Source organism: Hypomesus nipponensis, chromosome 17 (assembly GCF_054491055.1).
Source record: "Hypomesus nipponensis isolate SF chromosome 17, ASM5449105v1, whole genome shotgun sequence".
In the NCBI taxonomy this organism is placed as follows: domain Eukaryota; kingdom Metazoa; phylum Chordata; class Actinopteri; order Osmeriformes; family Osmeridae; genus Hypomesus; species Hypomesus nipponensis.
In genome coordinates this window covers 10,155,631-10,175,288 of record NC_140377.1, presented here as the reverse complement: position 1 = coordinate 10,175,288, position 19,658 = coordinate 10,155,631, and the positions used below count along the sequence as shown (strand labels likewise).

At 49.7% G+C, this 19,658-nt stretch overlaps 2 protein-coding genes across 7 annotated transcripts; one reads left to right on the top strand and one right to left on the bottom strand.

Annotated features, from left to right (window-relative positions):
- Nucleotides 1-116: 116 nt before the first annotated feature.
- On the bottom strand, nucleotides 117-10,904 carry atad5a (ATPase family AAA domain containing 5a). Of its 2 annotated transcripts, none has more exons than XM_084678150.1 (23): nucleotides 10,718-10,904; nucleotides 10,004-10,066; nucleotides 8,029-9,845; nucleotides 7,857-7,932; nucleotides 7,592-7,750; nucleotides 7,349-7,469; nucleotides 7,151-7,229; nucleotides 6,818-6,999; nucleotides 6,326-6,474; nucleotides 6,083-6,233; nucleotides 5,639-5,956; nucleotides 5,256-5,352; nucleotides 5,021-5,100; nucleotides 4,799-4,932; nucleotides 4,381-4,537; nucleotides 4,007-4,174; nucleotides 3,638-3,871; nucleotides 3,401-3,465; nucleotides 3,028-3,217; nucleotides 2,725-2,879; nucleotides 1,316-2,232; nucleotides 1,025-1,177; nucleotides 117-862 (listed from the first exon to the last, which is right to left on the bottom strand). In XM_084678150.1, exons 2-23 carry the CDS (start codon nucleotides 10,052-10,054, stop codon nucleotides 784-786), a joined length of 5,532 nt encoding a protein of 1,843 aa, XP_084534276.1. In that variant the 5' UTR covers nucleotides 10,055-10,066; nucleotides 10,718-10,904; the 3' UTR covers nucleotides 117-783. The 2 variants fall into 2 exon arrangements, with proteins under 2 accessions (XP_084534276.1, XP_084534275.1); XM_084678149.1 differs by lacking the exon at nucleotides 10,718-10,904 and adding an exon at nucleotides 10,285-10,691.
- A 504-nt stretch (nucleotides 10,905-11,408) lies between these two features.
- LOC146253474 (far upstream element-binding protein 2-like) lies at nucleotides 11,409-19,259 on the top strand. 5 transcript variants are annotated; one of them, XM_084676734.1, is made up of 18 exons: nucleotides 11,413-11,647; nucleotides 12,157-12,262; nucleotides 12,348-12,407; nucleotides 12,578-12,614; nucleotides 12,743-12,801; nucleotides 12,929-13,000; nucleotides 13,161-13,218; nucleotides 13,384-13,555; nucleotides 13,882-13,980; nucleotides 14,857-14,967; nucleotides 15,055-15,157; nucleotides 15,270-15,391; nucleotides 15,737-16,030; nucleotides 16,251-16,363; nucleotides 16,605-16,693; nucleotides 17,120-17,317; nucleotides 17,585-17,766; nucleotides 17,957-19,259. In XM_084676734.1, exons 1-18 carry the CDS (start codon nucleotides 11,522-11,524, stop codon nucleotides 17,963-17,965), a joined length of 2,010 nt encoding a protein of 669 aa, XP_084532860.1. In that variant the 5' UTR covers nucleotides 11,413-11,521; the 3' UTR covers nucleotides 17,966-19,259. The 5 variants fall into 5 exon arrangements, with proteins under 5 accessions (XP_084532862.1, XP_084532863.1, XP_084532860.1 ...); XM_084676733.1 differs by having other exon boundaries at nucleotides 11,414-11,647; nucleotides 12,740-12,801; XM_084676735.1 differs by lacking the exon at nucleotides 11,413-11,647 and adding an exon at nucleotides 11,712-11,992 and having other exon boundaries at nucleotides 12,740-12,801.
- Nucleotides 19,260-19,658: the final 399 nt, after the last annotated feature.

Genomic DNA, 19,658 nt, shown 5'->3' with positions numbered 1-19,658 from the left:
GCATTTTTTTTCTTCTGTTGCACCAGTTTGGTCATTGCAATATCATAGACAACCTCGAGGCAAAAAGTTATTAATGTAGAGCAATAAGAATTAAATCAAAATACACCAAATGCTAAAACGTGAAAACTTTATTAACTCAAAATAACATTGTGATTCATGATGAAATTATATAGAGATGCCACACAATCATAAGGGCAACAAGTGAGGTCGAGAGTGCATTAATAAAAAATAGTTAGTATTGACAGAAACAATATTTATACAAGCCAATCATTTCTACACGTGTGCTTTATACTGTACAGGTGTGTTAACTTCATGCAAGCACCAATACAAAAAAAGATACACCATTGCATCCACCAGCAAAGCCTCATTTATTACAGCATTTAGAAACGTTTCCGTTTCTACGCAACAACATCCCTAAAACAATCTCTCCCACATATTAAAAGACACAACTACCGTTTAATAATTACTGTACAAATGCATAATGAGCTGTCAGTACGGCCCCAGGTTCAGGCACCTGACGAGAGGACTGATTCAATCTCATCTCTTCTGTTAGCAATCAAAGTCAGGTACACAAAGAGCCCACGGCCCCCATAATCCACTCTGACTGCACCCCGTCCTGAGATGAATGAGCAGCGTGTTAAAAGACAGGGCTGCTGCCTGGGGCCGTACGGGCAGGAGGACGCTGGAGAGAGAGAGAACGGAGACCACCTTCCGTGTGGGACTTCCTGCACTTGCCATGCTCTTATAGAGTTCCAGTGGCAACACCTCCAGGCGACCGCTGGTTCAGGGGAAGCCCTCGGCCAGGTGCTGTAATGTGTTCTTGGGCAGGCCCAGGTGGATGGACTCCAGGTAGTGGAGGAATCTAAAAGGAGGACAGGGACGTAAACAATCAGGACATCTAAGCTTTACGTGGTCGTACGTCATGAAATGAGCTCAATCCATGAACCCGTGTCAGTATAACTTCACAGGTCTTCCCCCCCCTGCCCCCCCCCCCCGATTTCTAATCCCGAGCCTGTGGTCTCACCGGCGTTTGGTCTTGCCCTGCTCCTTCAGTGTCTCCGTTTTACAGATTGCTCGTAGTGTGGGCAGGTAGTCGAGGGCTACCGCCCGTCGGTTCCCCAGGGTCCCGTTAACCGACAGGAAGGTGTCCATCACTCCCCTCCTAGCCTGGAGCACTCTGAAACACATAAGACAGTGAACACAGCCTTTAGCAACAGTAGCCAGATCATTCCTCTTCATTCGCCACATGTTGTCATCGTTCCATCGCTAAAGAGTGAACACAATATTTTGGAATTGGAACCGTAATTGGACTTACTTGGCTTCACAGGGGAGGTCCAGGGTGAGGCTGAAGCCTTGTCTGTGAGGGGCCACCGGGAGAGAGAGCTCCTTCACTGCTTCCTCTCCCAGCTCCCCCCCTAGAGCCTGGGCCCTGGTCAATCCCACCTCCACCCCTCGTCTACACCTCTGGAAGCTCAGAGCCTCCACCATAGCCTGGATCTCCAGCCTGCTCTCTCCCTCGGCCCAGCTCCCTCGATCGCACTCCTCCCTGGGCTCGTCTGTCATCCCGTCCTTCACCTCTGCTCTGCTCGCGAGGCCAAACGCCAGCGAGCCTCTGGCGCCCCCTGGCCGCGTGGCTGGGTGGAGCAGGGAGGAGTCCAGGAACGACATGTGGTCCAGAAACTCAGCCAGGGAGCTCAGGCAGCGAGAGACGGGCTCACTCTTCACCCTCTGCTCTGGGGTTAACGGCACCCTTCTCACCCTCACGGGAGCAGCGGTGCCGCCGCCGCTCTCTTCCTGGACGTCCGTCGAGGCGTCTTCCGGTACCCGGGACGCCTGAGGGGCGCGGTGCGGCTCGCGCAGGGACAGGAAGGCGTCGCCAGAGTCCGAGTCGGAGTGGAAGGGGTCCCGGTCCTCCAGGCAATGCTGCCTCTTCTTCCTCCTCTTCATGGCGGAGGAGCGCTTCAACGGGCTGCCGCCGTCCGAGCCCTCTGCCGCCTGCGGCAGGCCGACAGGGGGCAGGCCGTCAGGGGCGAGGCTGGCCGCTTCCAGGGGCTCGGCGAAAGGCACGTCCTGGATTTTGCCGAGCGCTTGTGGATTCCTCGGTGCCGTGATGGTCAGGTGAGTGACAGGGAGGGGTAGTATTGCCTCCATGTTGGAGTAGAGCAGGTCCAGGCCTCTCCTCCGGCTGGCCCTCAGCACCTCCAGGCAGCCTGGCTCTGCTGCGTTCTGGCTCTGAGGACACACACACACACGTGTTGTTATTAGTTGATTTTGTTTTTATCATCGTTACGTATACACCGAACCGATGTATGAGCGTTTAACTTCGTTTTGGTTGTCCACACAGAACAAACCGCATATTTAAGTTTGGAAGTTTACGCTAGGCTTGTTCCCTGAGGTGTCATATACTGTAAATATCATTGGACTTATTTTGTCTTTGTGTGGCCATGGTCTAACACGACTCCTACTCCGGGACAGTGTCAGGCCCCCTCACCTGATCCTACACTGAATGTACCACAGGGAGGGTCATTACTGCAGCTGTATTTATTTGGTTATTTTTTGGCACTGGATGATATGGCTGCTGTGTTTTGATTTCCTAATGTTGTGTTTTAAATGGGCTTTAAAAATATATATATATATTCATGCCCGACTTGGCCAGGGCACAGCTGTAAAAGATATTTTTTTAAATCTCAGTGAATCCTCGTGAGGGAAAAAAAAAACACCAACCGTGAGCATGTCCAGCACATCTCTGTCTGGCTCCACATTCAGCAGTCCCAGCATCTGCTGAGTGCAGCCCGTGTCACAGGGAGGCAGGGCCACCTCCTCGCACACGCCGCCGCCTGCCGCCCCCTCTACCTCCACCCCGGCCTTCGCCTGGGACTCTGCGGATGAACACAGTCAGCAGAAACAACATGACGACTACGGAAAATCGATTCAAAAAAAGGTGTCAAAACGGCCATTTTGTTTTTCCAACGTTTTTTTTCCCCGGGAGTTTGCCTTCCAGGATGTCCTCTCTCCCCGCGTCAGTACCTGTGCCGAGCGAGCGTGGGGGCACACAGGCAGCGGGGCGCCCCCCGGAGCTGCGTGTCCAGTACTGCAGGTGCAGAAGGCTCTGGCGGATGTCACAGCCGTTGAGGCTGAGCATGGTGGACACGTCCCCGGGGTCTGTCCTCGTGTTCTCAGCCAGGCACAGCAGCTGCAGGTAGCTGCCCACGTTCACCTGGACGGACGAGGGGAGGCGCGCCGTTAGCAGCCCACACACTCGTGATTGTTCACTTGGAAACGAATGAGGATCACCGCTGTGGTGGGCTAGCCTGGATCACTCAGGTAGCCATGTTTGTTTGTTTACGGGGTTAGTTACACGGTACTCAGCAAACGGTGTTGACCATAGTGGATTTCTTACCACTGATGGAGTATTGAAATGGATTTCCTCAAAGAATCCATCAAATGTTGTACTGAAGCTTGGATCTAAAAAGATATATATATATATATATATATATACAAAAAAAGAGATAGATATTAGATAACTGTTCCAGAATACCATCAAGAGCATAAGGGCACATAAAGACGACACTCCTGCTCCGTATTTACACTTCTATCTACAAGACCACCAGGGCCCCCGTGGGCCTGGTCCTCTCACCGCTGGTGGTCAGGATCACAGGTCTCTTGGTGGTGGCCATGAAGGTCTTGATGGCGGCCAGGAAGCCCGAGTCGTCATCCAGGATGACGTCCACCTCCTCGAACAGGATGAGCGACGTGGCCGTCTTCTTGCTGTTCTCCTCGCTGGGAGGCTCTGTGGCGCTGCCGGCTGGCGGGGGCTCTTTGAGGGTCTTGGCGGCAGTCTCCTTGGGTTTGGGGGCCTTATGAGGAGCAACTGCGTTGAGGTAGAGACAGAGGGATATGACGTGTCTGACTAGACAGCAGGTGCGGTGGGGTACATACACAGCGTAGACCTACGGAGAGCCAAAAGGGCCATTTGACCCTCTACAGGACGTAAGGTGACTCGTACCTGTTGGCTGAGTCTTGTCAGGGTTGGCGGGCTCTTTGCTGGGGGGTCGTCCCATCTTGAAGAAGCTGGCCAGGGAGGTGGGAGCCAGGCCTCCCCTCTTAGGGCCGCGGGGGGACTGGGGGACTTTCCTGGGGGAGGACACCACCCTACGAGGGGTGTTCACCTTCCCTGGGGGGCGGGATGGAGACGACAACTGTTAAGACTAAAACTACTAAGGCGCTTAAAGAGTTTTATTCTTTGTTCTTCTCAGTCTTCTCATCCCTTTGCATGCTAGCATGGCACCCTACTTAACGATTCTTTAAAACAAGTCAATAAACTCTAACTACAAAACAAGACGCGTTTTTCTGGGGGTATGAAGTGCGCTCTCCACTCACTGGGAGAGTAGCCCAGCCGGGCGGAGCAGCTGTTGAAGTAGGTGGGCTTGTGGGTGTTGACTCCCTGGATGTCCACCTGGTGGGACTGGGTGGCCTCCTTCAGCTGGGACAGGATCTGCCTGCCGCTGCGCTGCGACGACGCGTTCACTTCGAAAACCTAGAGGGAGGTGGGTGGGCGGGCAGGCACGCATTTACAAAAATGATATCGAGAAACAAGACAGAAGATTTGACAACCTTTCCAACAGTGACCTTAATCTTCTCGGCCCAGTTTCCCCAACATGGATTAAGCTTAGTCCTAAAGAGTAAAATTCTATGAAGATCTGGATTGAAAACGTTTCGTCTAGGACTCGGCTTAATCCACGTGGGGGTAACCGGGCCCCCGTGTGTACGTGTGGTTTGTCAGAGGGAGGACGGGGACCTTGAAGCCGAGCTCCTGGGCGCAGGCGTAGACGGCGGCGGTCTTGCCCACCCCTGTGGGGCCGCTGATCAGCAGGGTGTTACACGTCAGCTCCTCACCCTCCTGGGAGTCGTCCTCCCCACAGTCCCACGAGTCTGGGAGGACCACACACACAGTTCCTGTCACCGTCCATGAACAAAAGTCAAATTCAGTTGGGAGATCCCGGAGTGGATGGGCTCTCACCGTTGCTGTTTCCTTCCTTCTGCTTCCTCTGTTCCTTGCTGTCCTCTCGGTCGGTTCGGAGCTTCCATTCCTTGAGCCAACTGCAAGGTAGGGCGGTTCAGTCGAACTTTAGGCGGACGATACCGGACCGAAATGCCTGTCCAATTAGCGCGTCTAAGCCCACTGAATCACTGTTTTGTATCGTCCGGGGTGACTCGTGTGTCCTTGTGTACAGAGGAGACGCGCTCGCCTTTACCTGTGGAGTCTCCTGACTGAGCCGGTGTTTCCTATGACATCGCTGGAGTGCTGCGGTTGGTACTTCTCGGTCCACAACACGTCCTCCTTCATCGAGTCTGTTGAAACATGGACACGGCAAGTCACCCAACACGGTCGAATGACATTTACAATGACGGGAAACAAACGTAAATAGATGTACTTCCGAGACAGAGCTAGTGTGTGCGATAGACGAATGCGTTCTGCAGAGAAGGGAGACTGGCGTTTTGGAGTGGAAGTGAGAAAACACGACAGAGTAACGCGGCGGATATCGCTATTAAAGACGACGTGCGTTGCTTTGGCGACCGCCTTGACTGAAAAGTGCTGCGGGAAACCCTGTAATGTTCGCGAGGGCAGGTTTCTCACCTAGTTTCCCAGCCTCCTCTGACACAGGAGAGTCGTCCAGAACCACCACTATGTCTCCAGAAGGAGGGAGAGGCGTGGTCTCTATTGAGGGGTCTTGCTGTCTGTCAGCCCCCCTGGTCCGCCCTCGCCTCCTGGGGGGCTGGGGTTCCGGGGTGGGTGCAGCACCTGGAGCCTCTGTGCCCTTCTCCTCCCCCTCAGACCTGCTGGACCTCTGCTTCTTGGTCACCTTCACCACCACCTCATCCACCCGCTTCCTCTTCCCCCCCACCGCCTCGACAGATGCAGGGGCGCCGAGGGCTTTGGGCACAAGCGGGACCTCTACAGCATCATGAGACAAGAGGAAGTATTACGACAAACAGCTGACATTACACCGAATCAAACAGAAAATATAGTCGTCGTCCCGTCCCCCCTGTCATGATGAGTTCTTTCATCTTCCCCTCTCACCCGAGGTGGCGCACGGCTGGAGGTGATCGGCCCGCCTCTTCAGGAAGTGAGTGAGGAACCTGTGTGCCGGGAAGGGAGGGTTGGCCGCGCTGATCTCCTCGGCGAGCAGCTGACGAGCCTTCTGAGAGATCTCCTCCCTCCAGCCGGAGCCCTGGGCCCGGGAGAACGGCAGATACTGAGCATGACCGGGTGTCGAAAGAGAAAACCTCCTGGGCCCTTGTCAAATACAACGTTTGGACTTACCTCCTTAGCATGGACTCGAGACACTGGCACAGTCTTAGAGAAGGGGGAAGTGTGTACACATGGGAGAGGGTTCGATGAGAGGCTTTTCACCTCCTTTAAGCCTTGTAGTAAAGGTGTGACAGGCCACGGGAGAGTCCAGAGAGAGCAATCTGTCAATATAAACACAAAGGGGGCTGTCTCAAATTCAACATGTCACCATGACAACAAAGCTCCTCTGAAGTACCTACCCATTAAGTCTTATATAGAGATGACATCACAAGACAAAAAAGGGGGTGAGGGCTGTGCGACTCTCGACAAATTGGGTAACAAAAATAACTGGACCCCTGTATGAGGATCCTTGTAATATGTAAAGCACTTTGGTGACATGTGTCACGTTGAGGTGCTCTGTTGTTTGTTGATGGTGCTGGGGTTTTGTAGGTATCGTAGTTGTCCGTTTGTGTGACAATTGCTGCAAGCCACACAATGAATTTCCGATGAACATATCGAACTCACCCTGTGGCGTCTGCAGGACGTGTACAGTGGGCTGGAAGGAGGAGCAGGAGACGGAGTAGGCCTCCTGGGAGGCAACACTTCTGGCTATCTGCCTCTTGAAGGATTCAGGAAGGCCACTCTTCAGGAACTCTCTGCGTGCTCTTAACTGCTCCTCATCCTGGGAGTTCTCCGAGCCCTCGTGGCTGGAGAAGACCCCATGTGAGGTTAGTATGGGAGTGTCAGTGCATGGAGAATTCTACAATGTTGGAAATGATATGAATGACAGAACTAGTTTGGCATACGTAAAGGCACTGAGTTCACAAGAAACATGTACATGCTTTTCTCTGTCTCTACCTGCTTTCATCAAATATGGATATGCCTGTCGACGCCCTCTGTGCCTTTCTACCCAGGACCAATGGGGTGGCTTTGGAAGCTGGAAAGAATTCAAGTAAAAAAAATTTTTTTAAAAACACGATTTAACATTCCGAACGATTGCTTTCTTTATGCTCATTGGGAATTTCCAGTGGAACCCTTGTAAGAGTGACAAAATACCTGCTGGATTCTTGGCAGCAGGTTTCCCCAAAACCTCATTAAGACTCCGTAACCGTTTCTGAGATTTTCTCTTTGTCTGTGCAGAGTCACTCTGCCCCTCCTCTAAGCAAACCACAGACTCCTGCACACAAACAAAAAGACAATTTTTGATTAATTAAAGCAGTTTGCAGAAAGGTAGGCAAATTAAGACAGAAATATCCTCCTCTTCAAATATAATTATTTCTTGTTATCTGATTCCAGTACCTCATTCTCACAGAAGCTCCTTATGGTGGAGGTATGACTCCGCGAAGACCTTCGTAAAGAACCCCGATCCTTTGAGGTATCCTTCTTGTTCTTTTGTATCGCTTTGGCTTTTTCTACCAACTTTTTGGCCTGCTTTCTTTTCTTAGAGGCATTTGATCCCTGAGCAAGACAAAAATGATTGTTTATTGCCACCTGTAATGTCATTTTGTTAATACAATACAAATGTGCACAGCAGTTTGTTTTTCATATAGCTCATAACATTTACCTTATTAGCAGGAGGACTCAGTATTTCAAAGTCACTAACGGCTTCAGGCGTTGGAAAGACCCGTGTGAATTTCATCCTAACGGGAATATACATCAATATAAACAAAACATGACAAAATATGTTTTCACAACAAAACATACAGACACTAAATGGTCAATTGTTAACGTCTTACCTGATGGGACTTTCCTTCTCGTCAGGAGGGGAGACCATCTGAGCCAGGAACACTGGCTGGTGTCTGGACCTGGGGGTTGACATGTGGGCCGGGCTGTCCGGGGGGACCCCGGCATCGTTACCCTTCTTACGGCTTTTTGTCTTTCGAGTTGGGTTCAAAGTCCCAGCCTCCTTGGCTACACATACCGGTCTGAGGGGGATTTTTCTTCTGGGTCTCTTGACTGTTGGTGTGGTGGTGGAGGTGGACGTGGTGGGCATCACTGCCGGTTCTTCTTCTGCCTCTTGAGTTCCTGTCTCCTTGGGGTCGGGTTCTGCCTGTGTGGCAGGTGAGGGAGAGGACTTCTCGTTCTGGGCCTTCTTCCTCCCTTTTCTTCCTGGCTTCTTTTTCATTCCCTTTTCCTCCTTGTCGCCATCACTGGGCTGTTCAACTGCAGGAACACTGGAGATGTCCCTGTCAGCTCCCTCATCCCCAGCCTCCTCTGGGACCTTATCTGCAGGCTGCTTCTGCTTGCCCTGTCCCTTAGCTAGCTTGGCTTTTGCTCCCTCCTGGCTGGGCTGCTTGAAGGCACTCATGAACTGCTTTCTTTCGGCCTGGCTGCACTTGGGTGTGGAATCAGACTCCACCATTGCCAGCTCCAGGTCCTCCTCTTGGAGAACCACATTAGACTTCCGTTTGGGGATAGGCAGTAGCTCAGGCCTTGGCTGGGGATGCAGAGAAGAGGAAGGCCTTACTTCCAATGGGCTCCCCTCCCCTTTCCTCCTGGCGAAGATGGAGGCCACCTTCTTCTCCACAGCCCTGGCAGGCTCATGGTTAAGGGAGATGGCGTGCACCTCTGCCTGGAAGGTGAGGGTTCTGGGAGACACTTGAGGACCTTCACAACCAGCTGGTTTGGGGACATCCGCCACATCTCCCTCTTTCTCTCTCGACTCCACGCTGTCTTTGCTCTTCTCGTCCTCCATCCCATCTTTCTTGCTCCCCTCGTCTTCCTCTCGGTCCTGACTCTGCAGGAAGTCCTCGAAAGAGATGGTGATGGTGCTGCTATTGAGTTGAGATGCCTCATCCACGTTCACCTCCATGCTCACGTCACATAAGGACTGCTCGGCCTCCTCCACCTCAGGTACACACTCCTCCCCATCGTGCTGCTCCTGTTCCTGCTTAGCTTTCCCTTTCCTTGCTCTTATCCCAGCAGGCTGGGCACGTTCTACCTGGTCAACGGGGGGTCCTTTAGCGACGAAACCGTCAGCGGATTTCCCTGACTTTTTCTTGGTAGACGTAGAGTCTTTTTGATCAGGTTCCTCTTTATGACCCTGTTGTGCAGTGACAGTTCCCGATCGTTTTTTTCCTATGGTGTCCTCATCCACACAAGCGTCAGCACAGACCTGGGCCAACAGAGCAGCTGTGTCACTCCCCAAGATGCCAGAGCCACTCACTGTCATCTCCCCGGAGCTTCCATCATCGCCGAGGCTTTCAACAATCACACACTCATCTGTGGAGCCCTCCGTTTCCTTCTCCTGGAGCCGCCTAGCAGCTTTGCAGGGCCTCCCCCGTTTTTTGGGGAGCTTAACTGGCTGCTTCACAGTCTTCTCCGTGCCGCTAACAACCTGATGGGACTCGTTTCCCTGCTGGTTTTCTTTTGACTGCTCTGCGGTGGTGTCCTTCTCTCTTTCGGGTGGGGTCTTGCGATTGAAGTAGTCCACGATGTTGTTGGACCGAGGGGGAGAGAAGGGTTTCTCCATCGACTTTGGCACAGGGGAAAAGTAGTTTGTGATGGTCTTGACAGCTGGAGTGTCCACACTTTTGCGTGGTTTCTTGCATGGCTGTGGAAAAGAGAATGTACACAGAGAATGTGTGGCCCATATTCCTCATCCCAACATTGACCAACGTTTAAGTTCAATGTTGTGACATGCACTAGCCCATTCAGTATGGATGCTGAGCACGCACTGTTGCTCCAAATCAATGACGTAAACATACATACCTGAGTCTCAAAGTCTTCAATGACAGATGCCATTGCAACAACGTCAGCCATAGTTCAACAGACCTATAATAATGACAATGGTTTGTTTCGTTGTTTTAATGTCTAGAAACTGGAGCTGGAAGTGCAAGCTAGCCAGGTCTACACTACTGCTTAATATTCGTCACATCCGACAAGCAAAATAATAGAACAGGTTTGGAAAACAAGTCAGCGCCTTCGCGAGCTAAGTGACAGCAGAACAATGGTACTGTACAGTACACGAGCGTGACCCAAAGAGTACTTGCCAGTTATAATGTCCGCGCGCACATCCAGTGACGAATAAATTCAATAAATCCCAATGTACTAGACAAAGTCACGATAGCAACTGTCATTATGTACAGTTCAGTTATGTTGCTGCCAGGTAAAGAGGCTACATTTACAAGAAACTATTATCTAGCGTTACTAGCTAGCTACTACTAGCGACGCAAGCAATTTATGGCAGTGTCATAGCTTAAAGGCTTGAGTCAATAGTAACTAGCTGCTCAAAATACTTAACTATAACAAAAATATTGTCAGCAAAATTGTGTCTAAAAACCAGTTATGCATGCAAATAAAGTCATGCATGTGTAAGAAATAACTCCAAATGCTTCGTAAAATTGAAAACTGGTCACTGTCTATGCTTCTCAAAAAACGCGCCTGTACTGTCTATACAAAGAGCGCCAAATTCAGAGTACCTACGCTTTGTACGCCGGGTGTCCCCAATAACGCAAGGCGTCAATAACGCGTTGTTCCATATTAGACATTCTCTGGTTTCACCATTTCCACTGTCCAAGGGGTTGGTGGGGTGGACCTTACAAGATATAACAACTATATACAATCTTTATGTAACTAGTAAATTAACAACTAGAGATACATTATATTAGCTTTTCTCTACAATTCGCGACATGTAGCCTCTTATGAAGCAAACTCCGTTCACAGGAGTCCCAACTGGAAAACAAAGTTTACAAAAACGAGTGCACCTATGCCCAGTGAGCTAACCTTTGACATTACCGGCGCAACCAATCACGAAAATAGACGACATAAACAGATGTTATGTTTTTGGCAATGGCAGCAAATTTACTAAAGTCTGCAAAATACTTTTTGCAAACCATAATAAATTATGATAACGTTTGAAAAGTGACAGGGTCAATGCGTCACTGCTTTGTTACTGTGACAAGTTTGAACACGGTGGGTTTATTATGGGTTGACATGACATCCTTAAATTATGATAACAGAGCTTTAAGACAGACGGAATTTTTTTTTTCATGTTGTGAAATGTACTTTTAGCATGACATAATTTCTAAATTTGTGTAGTTGACTTTACGACGTAGATAAGATAACTCAAATGAACCTTTACGCCCGCCCTTCAATCTCTGATTCCTTCCCTTGCCTTGCTCCTCCCCGAATCTTGGCCGTTCGACTTCCCGCTCCTGCGCAGCTCTACCCTGGCCTAAACAGTGATTTAACTTTGGTCTTCTCACCGCCGTTTTTCTCTTGGCGAACATGTCAGAGTACGGTGCGGTACCACCACCCGGGGCCGGGTCAGCTCTCGGCGGTCAGGCAGCAATCGGGAACGGTGGAGGAATAAAAAAAGATGCCTTTGCCGACGCCGTACAACGGGCCCGGCAGGTAAGGGAAGGGGAGGGTTGCTAGTATGCGCGTGAGTGCAACTCAGTGAGAAGGGGAGGAGGGTGTCGTTGTGCTATCTAGCTAGCAAATAGCTATCTTGCTAGCAGTTAGTTAGCTACAGTAATTCGAGAGCCTCAGCATTCTAAAAGGGAGATTATGCTTGATTGAATTTAGGCAATTCTTCGATGTAGCTAGCTGAGGGTACCTTTCTGTTCTAAAGAGCATGTGTTATAGTGTAGTTGCCAGCTATTGTTAGCTAGCTAGCTAGGCTAGCTAACAAGCAAACTAGCCAGTTAGCGTGCTCCCTTGCCTACAAATGCAAAGCTGTCAGCAGGTAACCCATAGGTAAGCCAGTTAGCTAGCTACGTATTGCAAGATTCTGCCAATTCCAGATGATAATTCGACCTGAAATCAACGCATTAAAAGTTAAATGTTTATATGTCCCGGCTGTCTGTAGCTACCTCTGTGCATACACATTTCGTTAGAAGATATTACGTTCTGTGTACCAGATTGCTGCAAAGATTGGTGGCGATACCGGAGTGCCCCCTATGAACAACAGTAATGCATCTGATGGCTTTCCATTCTCTGCACAAAAAAGACAGTTGGAAGACCCAGGTAACTAAGATTCATTCTTTTTGCATGTACACAGAACACACGGAACAGTAGTCAACTTTCAAATCTATCATGTTATTTCTTATAGATCAACCGGAGAGTAAGAAGATGGCTACACAGAGTGATATTGACTCAGCTACAGCATTATGTAAGTAGTACCTTTCTTGTATACAGCGGTATTCAAACTGTAAATATTTCATATTTGAGCACTAGCCAGTCACTCACAGCAACCCGGTTGGTGCTCATGTTTATATGAAATGTCTTTGTCATGTCCTCTTCTTCATGTGAATCCTCTTGCTGTCTCCCCCTTCCTCACAGCTATTGGAGCACAACTGGCCGCTCTTGCCCAGCAAAGGTAACGAGTCTGTGTTTTCACAACACCTGATGTATTAAATGCTTAATATTTGCATTTCCCTTGTAAAAGTCAGAGCGTAGGTATGATTTGTGTCTGATCTCCACCTGCTCCTCTCTCCCTGACAGTAGCAGCAGACCCTCTTCCACCTCAGAGGAGTACAGCGTTCCTGATAGCATGGTCGGACTCAGTGAGTACATCTATCAGCACGTCAGCCTTTGTCTATGCTGGAGGTTTTGAACATGGAACCACAGAAGCAACTGCAGAATTCTCAGAGACCCACTGAGCGTGGACAGTAACCTTCTCCTCTCCCCCAGTCATCGGCCGGGGAGGAGAGCAGATCAATAAGATCCAGCAGGAGTCGGGCTGCAAGGTTCAGATAGCTCCAGGTATGTCTCGTTTTGGTCCGAGGGGCCCTGCCCACGTCAAAAGCCTATTTGATCAGCGTTGGTAATAAAGTTATTGTTTAACCTCTAAAAGGTTTTCTTTGTGGTTGGATCGGTTGAATATTCCCTGTGCTGAGTATTAATGGCTATGGCCTGTGTTCAGACAGTGGAGGTCTGCCAGAGAGGAGCGTCTCCCTCACAGGGTCCCCTGACTCCATACAGTGAGTGCCGGACCACAGCTGCATGCTTATTGCATGTTTGTCAACAGTTATGTCATATGTCCCCCTTTCTTTTTTCCCCCTTCTAATTAGCATTAGCTGTTTTTATTCAGCCGCCTGCTTGTTTGTAATTGCACTGAGACGGTCGCTGTCTTGATCCCTGGTTAGGAAAGCCAAAATGCTGTTGGACGAGATTGTGTCTCGAGGGAGGGGCACGCCTCCCTCTTCCTTCCACGAGGCGACCAATGGGCAGAGCGGCTCTGTGCAGGAGATGATGATCCCTGCTGGCAAGGCTGGCCTCATCATTGGCAAGGGAGGAGAGACCATCAAACAGTTACAGGTACGGAGCCAGAGGAATGTTCCAGACTCGGTGTGTAAAGGTCAGTTCACACCGCCCCAACAATGTCTAACAAACACCAAATATTCTACTTTTGGGTTTAGAATGTTTGGAAAAGTAACCGCCAGTTTCACACTGCCCCAACAAACGCCAACAGGCATGTCAGTGACGGTTTGGTGGGATATCACATCCCACCAAACCAACAGAACCCAATGATTGGTGTTTTCTTGGGGCAGTGGGAACTGGCTGTGTGTGTGTGTGTGTGTGTGTTATAACTGCAAGTATTGCAACTGCAATACTTAATTGAACATGTCTGTGTGTGCTCACAGGAGCGCGCTGGGGTGAAGATGATTCTAATCCAGGATGCCTCCCAGGGACCCGACATGGACAAGCCCCTGCGCATCATCGGAGAACCATACAAAGTCCAGGTACACTGGCTGCCCATGGGGCGTTTACGGAGGGTTTCTCCGAAATATTTCAATATTTATTTACGACTCTTTCTTTGATTTTAAGCGTCAAAAGCAGCGGTTCTCAATTCTGGTCCTCAGGGACCGCCCTGCCCTGCATGTTTGAGATGTTTCCCTCTTCCAGCGCCCCGGATCCGCATGAAAGGGTTGTTATCCAGCTCAGTAGAAACCTCATAACGACCCATTCATGTGAATCAGGTGTGTTGAAGCAGGGGAACATCTAAAAACATGCAGGGCATGTGGTCCCTGAGGCTTTGTCTACAATAATCCGGATGCAATCGGAAAATTGTGTGTTTGTTTCAAAATGCTCCCTGTCCACGCTAGTGTTTTACAAAAGTTTCTCATCCTCACGAAAACGTATGAAAATGCTTTTGTCTTTGTACAAACATTTAAGAAGCTTCCACATGCGTCATTTTCCTTCTAGGTGTGTTTAGTTATTTATTACTGTGTACAAACTGAGTGACATTTAATCTTTATCGTCATTGTTTTCAAAAGTAGTGACCGGTTTTCACAGTCCACACTACAACGCGAAAGCAGGGTTTTCAAATTGATTCACTTTGGAATGTGTTTTCAAAAAGCTCAGTTTTCGCTGACAAAAACGCTGTCTGTGTGGACGGAAGGCCAAAACCGAATGGAAAGAAATGCCTTTTCAAACTAAAACCTATTAGTGTGGACAAGGCCCGTGGACCAGGGTTGAGAACCATTGATCTAAAGACTGTCGTTCCCATCCCAGTTAGTCTCAGCCTGTGACGGTATTGCTCACGTAGCAATAGTCCATGCAGCAGTTAGCGTTGTGCTTGTGCCCTGATATCTGCTCTGTCCTATGGAACTGCTCAGCAAGCCCAGGAGCTGGTTCAGGAGATCCTGAGGGAGAGGGATCACCCCGGTTACGGAGACAGGGGCGAGTACGGCTCCCGCATGGGGGGGGGAGGAGGCGGAGGCATGGACGTAAGTGTGTTTGAGTCGGTGAGAAGTCGATTAGCCAAAGGCCGAATGGATTGTAAGTGACAAAATGACTCTCGTTTGATTGGTCAGGTCCCGGTGCCTCGACACTCTGTGGGTGTGGTGATTGGACGCAGTGGGGAGATGATTAAGAAAATTCAAAATGATGCTGGAGTTAGGATACAGTTCAAACCAGGTATGACTTGATGGCGGTGCGTAGGTTCTTGTTGAAAGTCACATTGTTGTTGTTGTTGTTTTTGTTGTTGTTTTTTTTACTGGTGTTTGGCCTAACTGGTGTGCCCTTTCAGATGACGGCACAGGTCCTGATAAGATAGCTCACATCATGGGCCCTCCTGATCGCTGTGACCACGCGGCCCAAATCATCAACGAACTGCTGCAGAGCATCCGGGTCAGGGAGGAGGAGCAAGGGGTGTGTGCTGACCGACAACACACCAGTCACCTCTGCAGGACACACACACATTCTTCTGCTCTCACACACACTGTTTAATATTCTCTGGCTGGCTCGCTCTATCATGGATAAACATGTATAATAACCACACTCTACTGAGGTGCTGTTCCAACACAGGTGTATGAAACAGCCTTGTTGCTGCTGCTATAGATCAGAACATTTATTTAATGTATTTAAATGTAAGTATTTACAGCTGAACAATCTAAATCCAGGAAATGGAGCTGAATGCCTTTAAATATGAGTCATAACAGACAGTCACCGTGCATGAGCTGCAATGTAACAGTCTGCTTTCCTCCCCTTCCCCAGGGACCCCCTGGTCCTCCAGGCATGCCCCCAGGGAACAGGGGCCGTGGCCGGGGTCAGGGCAGCTGGGGCCCCCCCGGGGGAGAGATGACCTTCTCCATCCCAGCCCACAAGTGTGGCCTGGTGATCGGCAGGGGAGGGGAGAACGTCAAGTCCATCAACCAGCAGACGGGGGCGTTCGTGGAGATCTCCCGTCAGCCGCCGCCCAACGGGGACCCCAACTTCAAGCTCTTTGTCATCAGGGGCTCCCCCCAGCAGATTGACCATGCCAAGCAGCTCATTGAGGACAAGATCGAGGTACAGTTCATTCTAGCGTATTCATCTAGAATAGGCCGTTTAGTGTGATAGGGATACAAACAAACCCCGGAGACTCAACATTGAGATGATTATGGATGGATTTTTTTCTTCTCTCAAGCTGATGGATTATTGTGTGTGTTGGTATTCTGTCACGGTGGATTGTCACTACTTCTCCCAGTAGTGTGGGTTCTGATTGCCGCTTCCTGCTGTGTTTTTCCAGGGTCCTCTGTGTCCTGTAGGCCCAGGTCCTGGAGGGCCGGGCCCAGCTGGTCCTATGGGGCCCTACAACCCTAACCCCTACAACCCTGGACCCCCTGGGGCCCCTGGCCCACAGTGAGTCTTGTTTTTATCACACACACATATTTAAGCACCATATTTCCCAGTACGTCATTCATTTAGGTGATAAGCGTCAGACGGGAAAATGAAGGGAAATGAGGAGTTCTGAATGTATGTCGCGGATTAATGTCGTACATGGAGATATGCCATTACGACAAACTGCAGTCTACTGTAAACTGCAGTCTATGGAAAATGTATAGCTCCTAAATGATGAACGTGTTCTTCTTTCTTTTACCAGTGGGGGTCCCCCTGGGCCTCACCAGTACCCCCCACAGGGTTGGGGCAACACCTACCAGCAGTGGCAGCCTCAGGCTCCCCATGACCCCAGTGAGTGACCCACGACCTTCCACCCGACTCTATTGCTAGTGAAGTGGTGGCATGTCTGATGAGGAGCTACTACTCGCTTGTTGGGATATTGATATTGCATACGTTGGTACTCTTTTGTGACTGCTGACGTTGAAAAGACCGTTGGCTAAGCACAGACTGAGGCTCGGGGCTTAGCCTGGGAGTTAGGACAACGCCTCGGCCCTCCCAGTCGTTTCAGAGCAGCGGTCACAAACGGGAGTCGTTTGAACCTGCTGCCTTTAGCACCAGTGCAGAGTCTGCGCTGGGAGAATGCAGATCAGTCCCGTGTCGGGGCCGGTGATTGATAACCCTGTCTCTGTTTCTCCCCCCTCTGGTTTCCAAGCAGAGACCACTAGCAGGGAAAGCTCACCCCTATGAGGACCTCACTCCAACTGCCATCTTTTCTAGGCAAGGCAGCTGCCGCGGACCCCAACGCCGCCTGGGCTGCCTACTACGCCCAGTACTACCAGCAGCCCGGCGGAGCCGTGCCAGGCCAGCACCCCGCTAACCCGGCCGCCGCCCAGGCGCCTGGAGACCAGGCCGGCCAGACCCCCGGAGGACAGCCGGACTACACCAAGGCCTGGGAAGAGTACTACAAGAAGATGGGTGAGTCCTAGCCACTGCAACAGAGCTCAAGCCAAACGAGGGAGAGAAAACAAAATGTGAGGAACACGGTTTGTTGACTATTACTTAGACTTATTTGAAGAGCCTTTTTCCAAGTCATGTCAAAGAGGGCTTTATGCATGCCCGTAGAACTGCTCCGAAAGATCCTACAGCTCGCTTAAGTTTGGATATCGACAATATGCCGACGTCGGGTCGCTCCACGGGTGCGGTACCATGTCGATAAGCCCGCCTATTCTCTCCCCTACCCAGCCCAGGCCGGAGGCTCGGCGGCGGGGGCCGGAGGGCCAGCTGCAGCCCCCGGGGCCCCAGCCTCAGCGGGAGGCCAGCAGGACTACAGCGCGGCCTGGGCTGAGTACTACAGACAGCAGGCTGCCTACTACGGCCAGCCAGGACAGGCCCCAGGACAGGCAGCTGCCCCTCAGCCTGGCCAGGTAGGACACATTTCAGCCAGGGTGGGGGGGCCTTAATGCAGATTGGAAGGGCATTGTGGAGATGAGCGGATGCGTGTGAAAAATGCGTGCACAGACAATGAATCTCTAGTTTTGTTGTGTCAAGGGGGAAAACCCACAGTATTTTCATACATGCGACCTATGTTTCTTATAACAGCATTTTGTGTTTCAGACACAGTGAGAGGCTACAATGGAAATGTCATAATTTGAGCATGAGAGGAGGAGAAGACAGACAGGAAACCACTTCACCCAGACAGCAACTAATAGCTGCTGGGCTTCTTCTTTTTAAGTTTCTTATTTGTTTTTGTTTTAAAATAATCTTGAGTTTTTCCATGAGGGACGCCGTGCTACAACTGCAATCTCCGTGACCATCACCCATCTCCTTTTTAAATAAAAATAAAAAAAAACGTGAAAAGAACAACAACCTTTCTCACACTTTGCTGTTTGGTGGAATGGACTGCAGGGTTGAGCCCCTTATTCTTCCACTCCTCCCCTTCCAAAGCTTTTCCTTCCTTCTGTCCATCTGCCAATCAAGAACATTGACCCTGGAAACTGCTGATCAGATTCTCTCATTAAATCACCTCACCACTTCTCCACTGTCCCAAGTGTTCACCACAAGATCTTCTAGTAAAGCGACTTCTAATCCTATTACTGCATTTATAGCAATTCATGTTAATTTACCATCAATAGCATTTCTTGTATAAATTAGTGGATGGTAAGATCCCATTTTTTAAATGGCTTCATTATGAATATGCTTCTCAACTTTTTCTGTTTTGATTTGGAACATTCCCATAGCCCAGATGGCTTGGCCTCAATCTGTTCTGACCGGAGTCTAATTGAAATTTTCCTAATTGTACTTGTTGATCGTCTCCCTTTGTATATGTGTTTGGCCGACTGTGTACAGTGTCTGAATGTGAAGAACATGTTGCTACATGCATGTGTGAGTGTTTGTGATGGCACAGGAGATGTCTTTATTGATTGTGGAAAGTTAGTCAACAGCCACGGTTATATCTACAATGGGAAGCCAGCTCTTGGGAATGCTAGTTTATCTTGACAGCTGTTGATCATATGAGTGATGGTGTCATGTTTCTCCTAGGTCTGCAACCCCATTTTATTGAATGCTTGGCTTTTATTTTTTATGGCTCGTTTTTAAAAACTTCACAATAAATGACGTCATTACCTCCCCGTTCTGTCATTTAGATCACTTTTTGATTCACATAGCCTGCTCATGTGACAAATGGCTGCACTGAAACTGGCTAAGATTGGAGTCATGTTTTAATGTATCCCTTCATAGGATAGTAAAGTATTGGTGTTTATTTTGTCGGACTTGTATTAATACCGCTGAGAACGAATGGCAGCTTGGGCACTGACGAGCCTGTATTTGGCAGCACAGTGTGAATATTGTGAACAAATGACCACCAGCAGCAGCAATACTCTGTTGAATTAAAAAGGGCAAACGTCAACGTATTTTAAAACTTGTGTCCGATTGTTTTGTTACCGCTGCATGTGCTACTGTGTGCACTTGAGTCACCGCAGTCGTAACTGTCACCCTTGAGCAGGGCTCTTGCATTGAACCCCCAACTGATTCCTGTGAAATGATCTGCCTGTCCTAATTACTCCACTAGAAGTCACTGCAGGCAAGGATTCAGGGCTGTTTGGATTGAGGCCCGTCTCATTAACACATGCATGGGGTGATATTTCGAAAGCTTGATCCCTTTGGGTTATAGAGGAGTGATAAGATTAGATTTTTTAACATTGTGTGATCATCAATCGTTCCTAGAACCAGGCCTCTAGACTACTGGACTCTCCAGCTGCCATGAAATGTTAAAGTTCCCGAGACAGGTTGGCCTTTTTTTTTTTTTTTTTTAACAAAG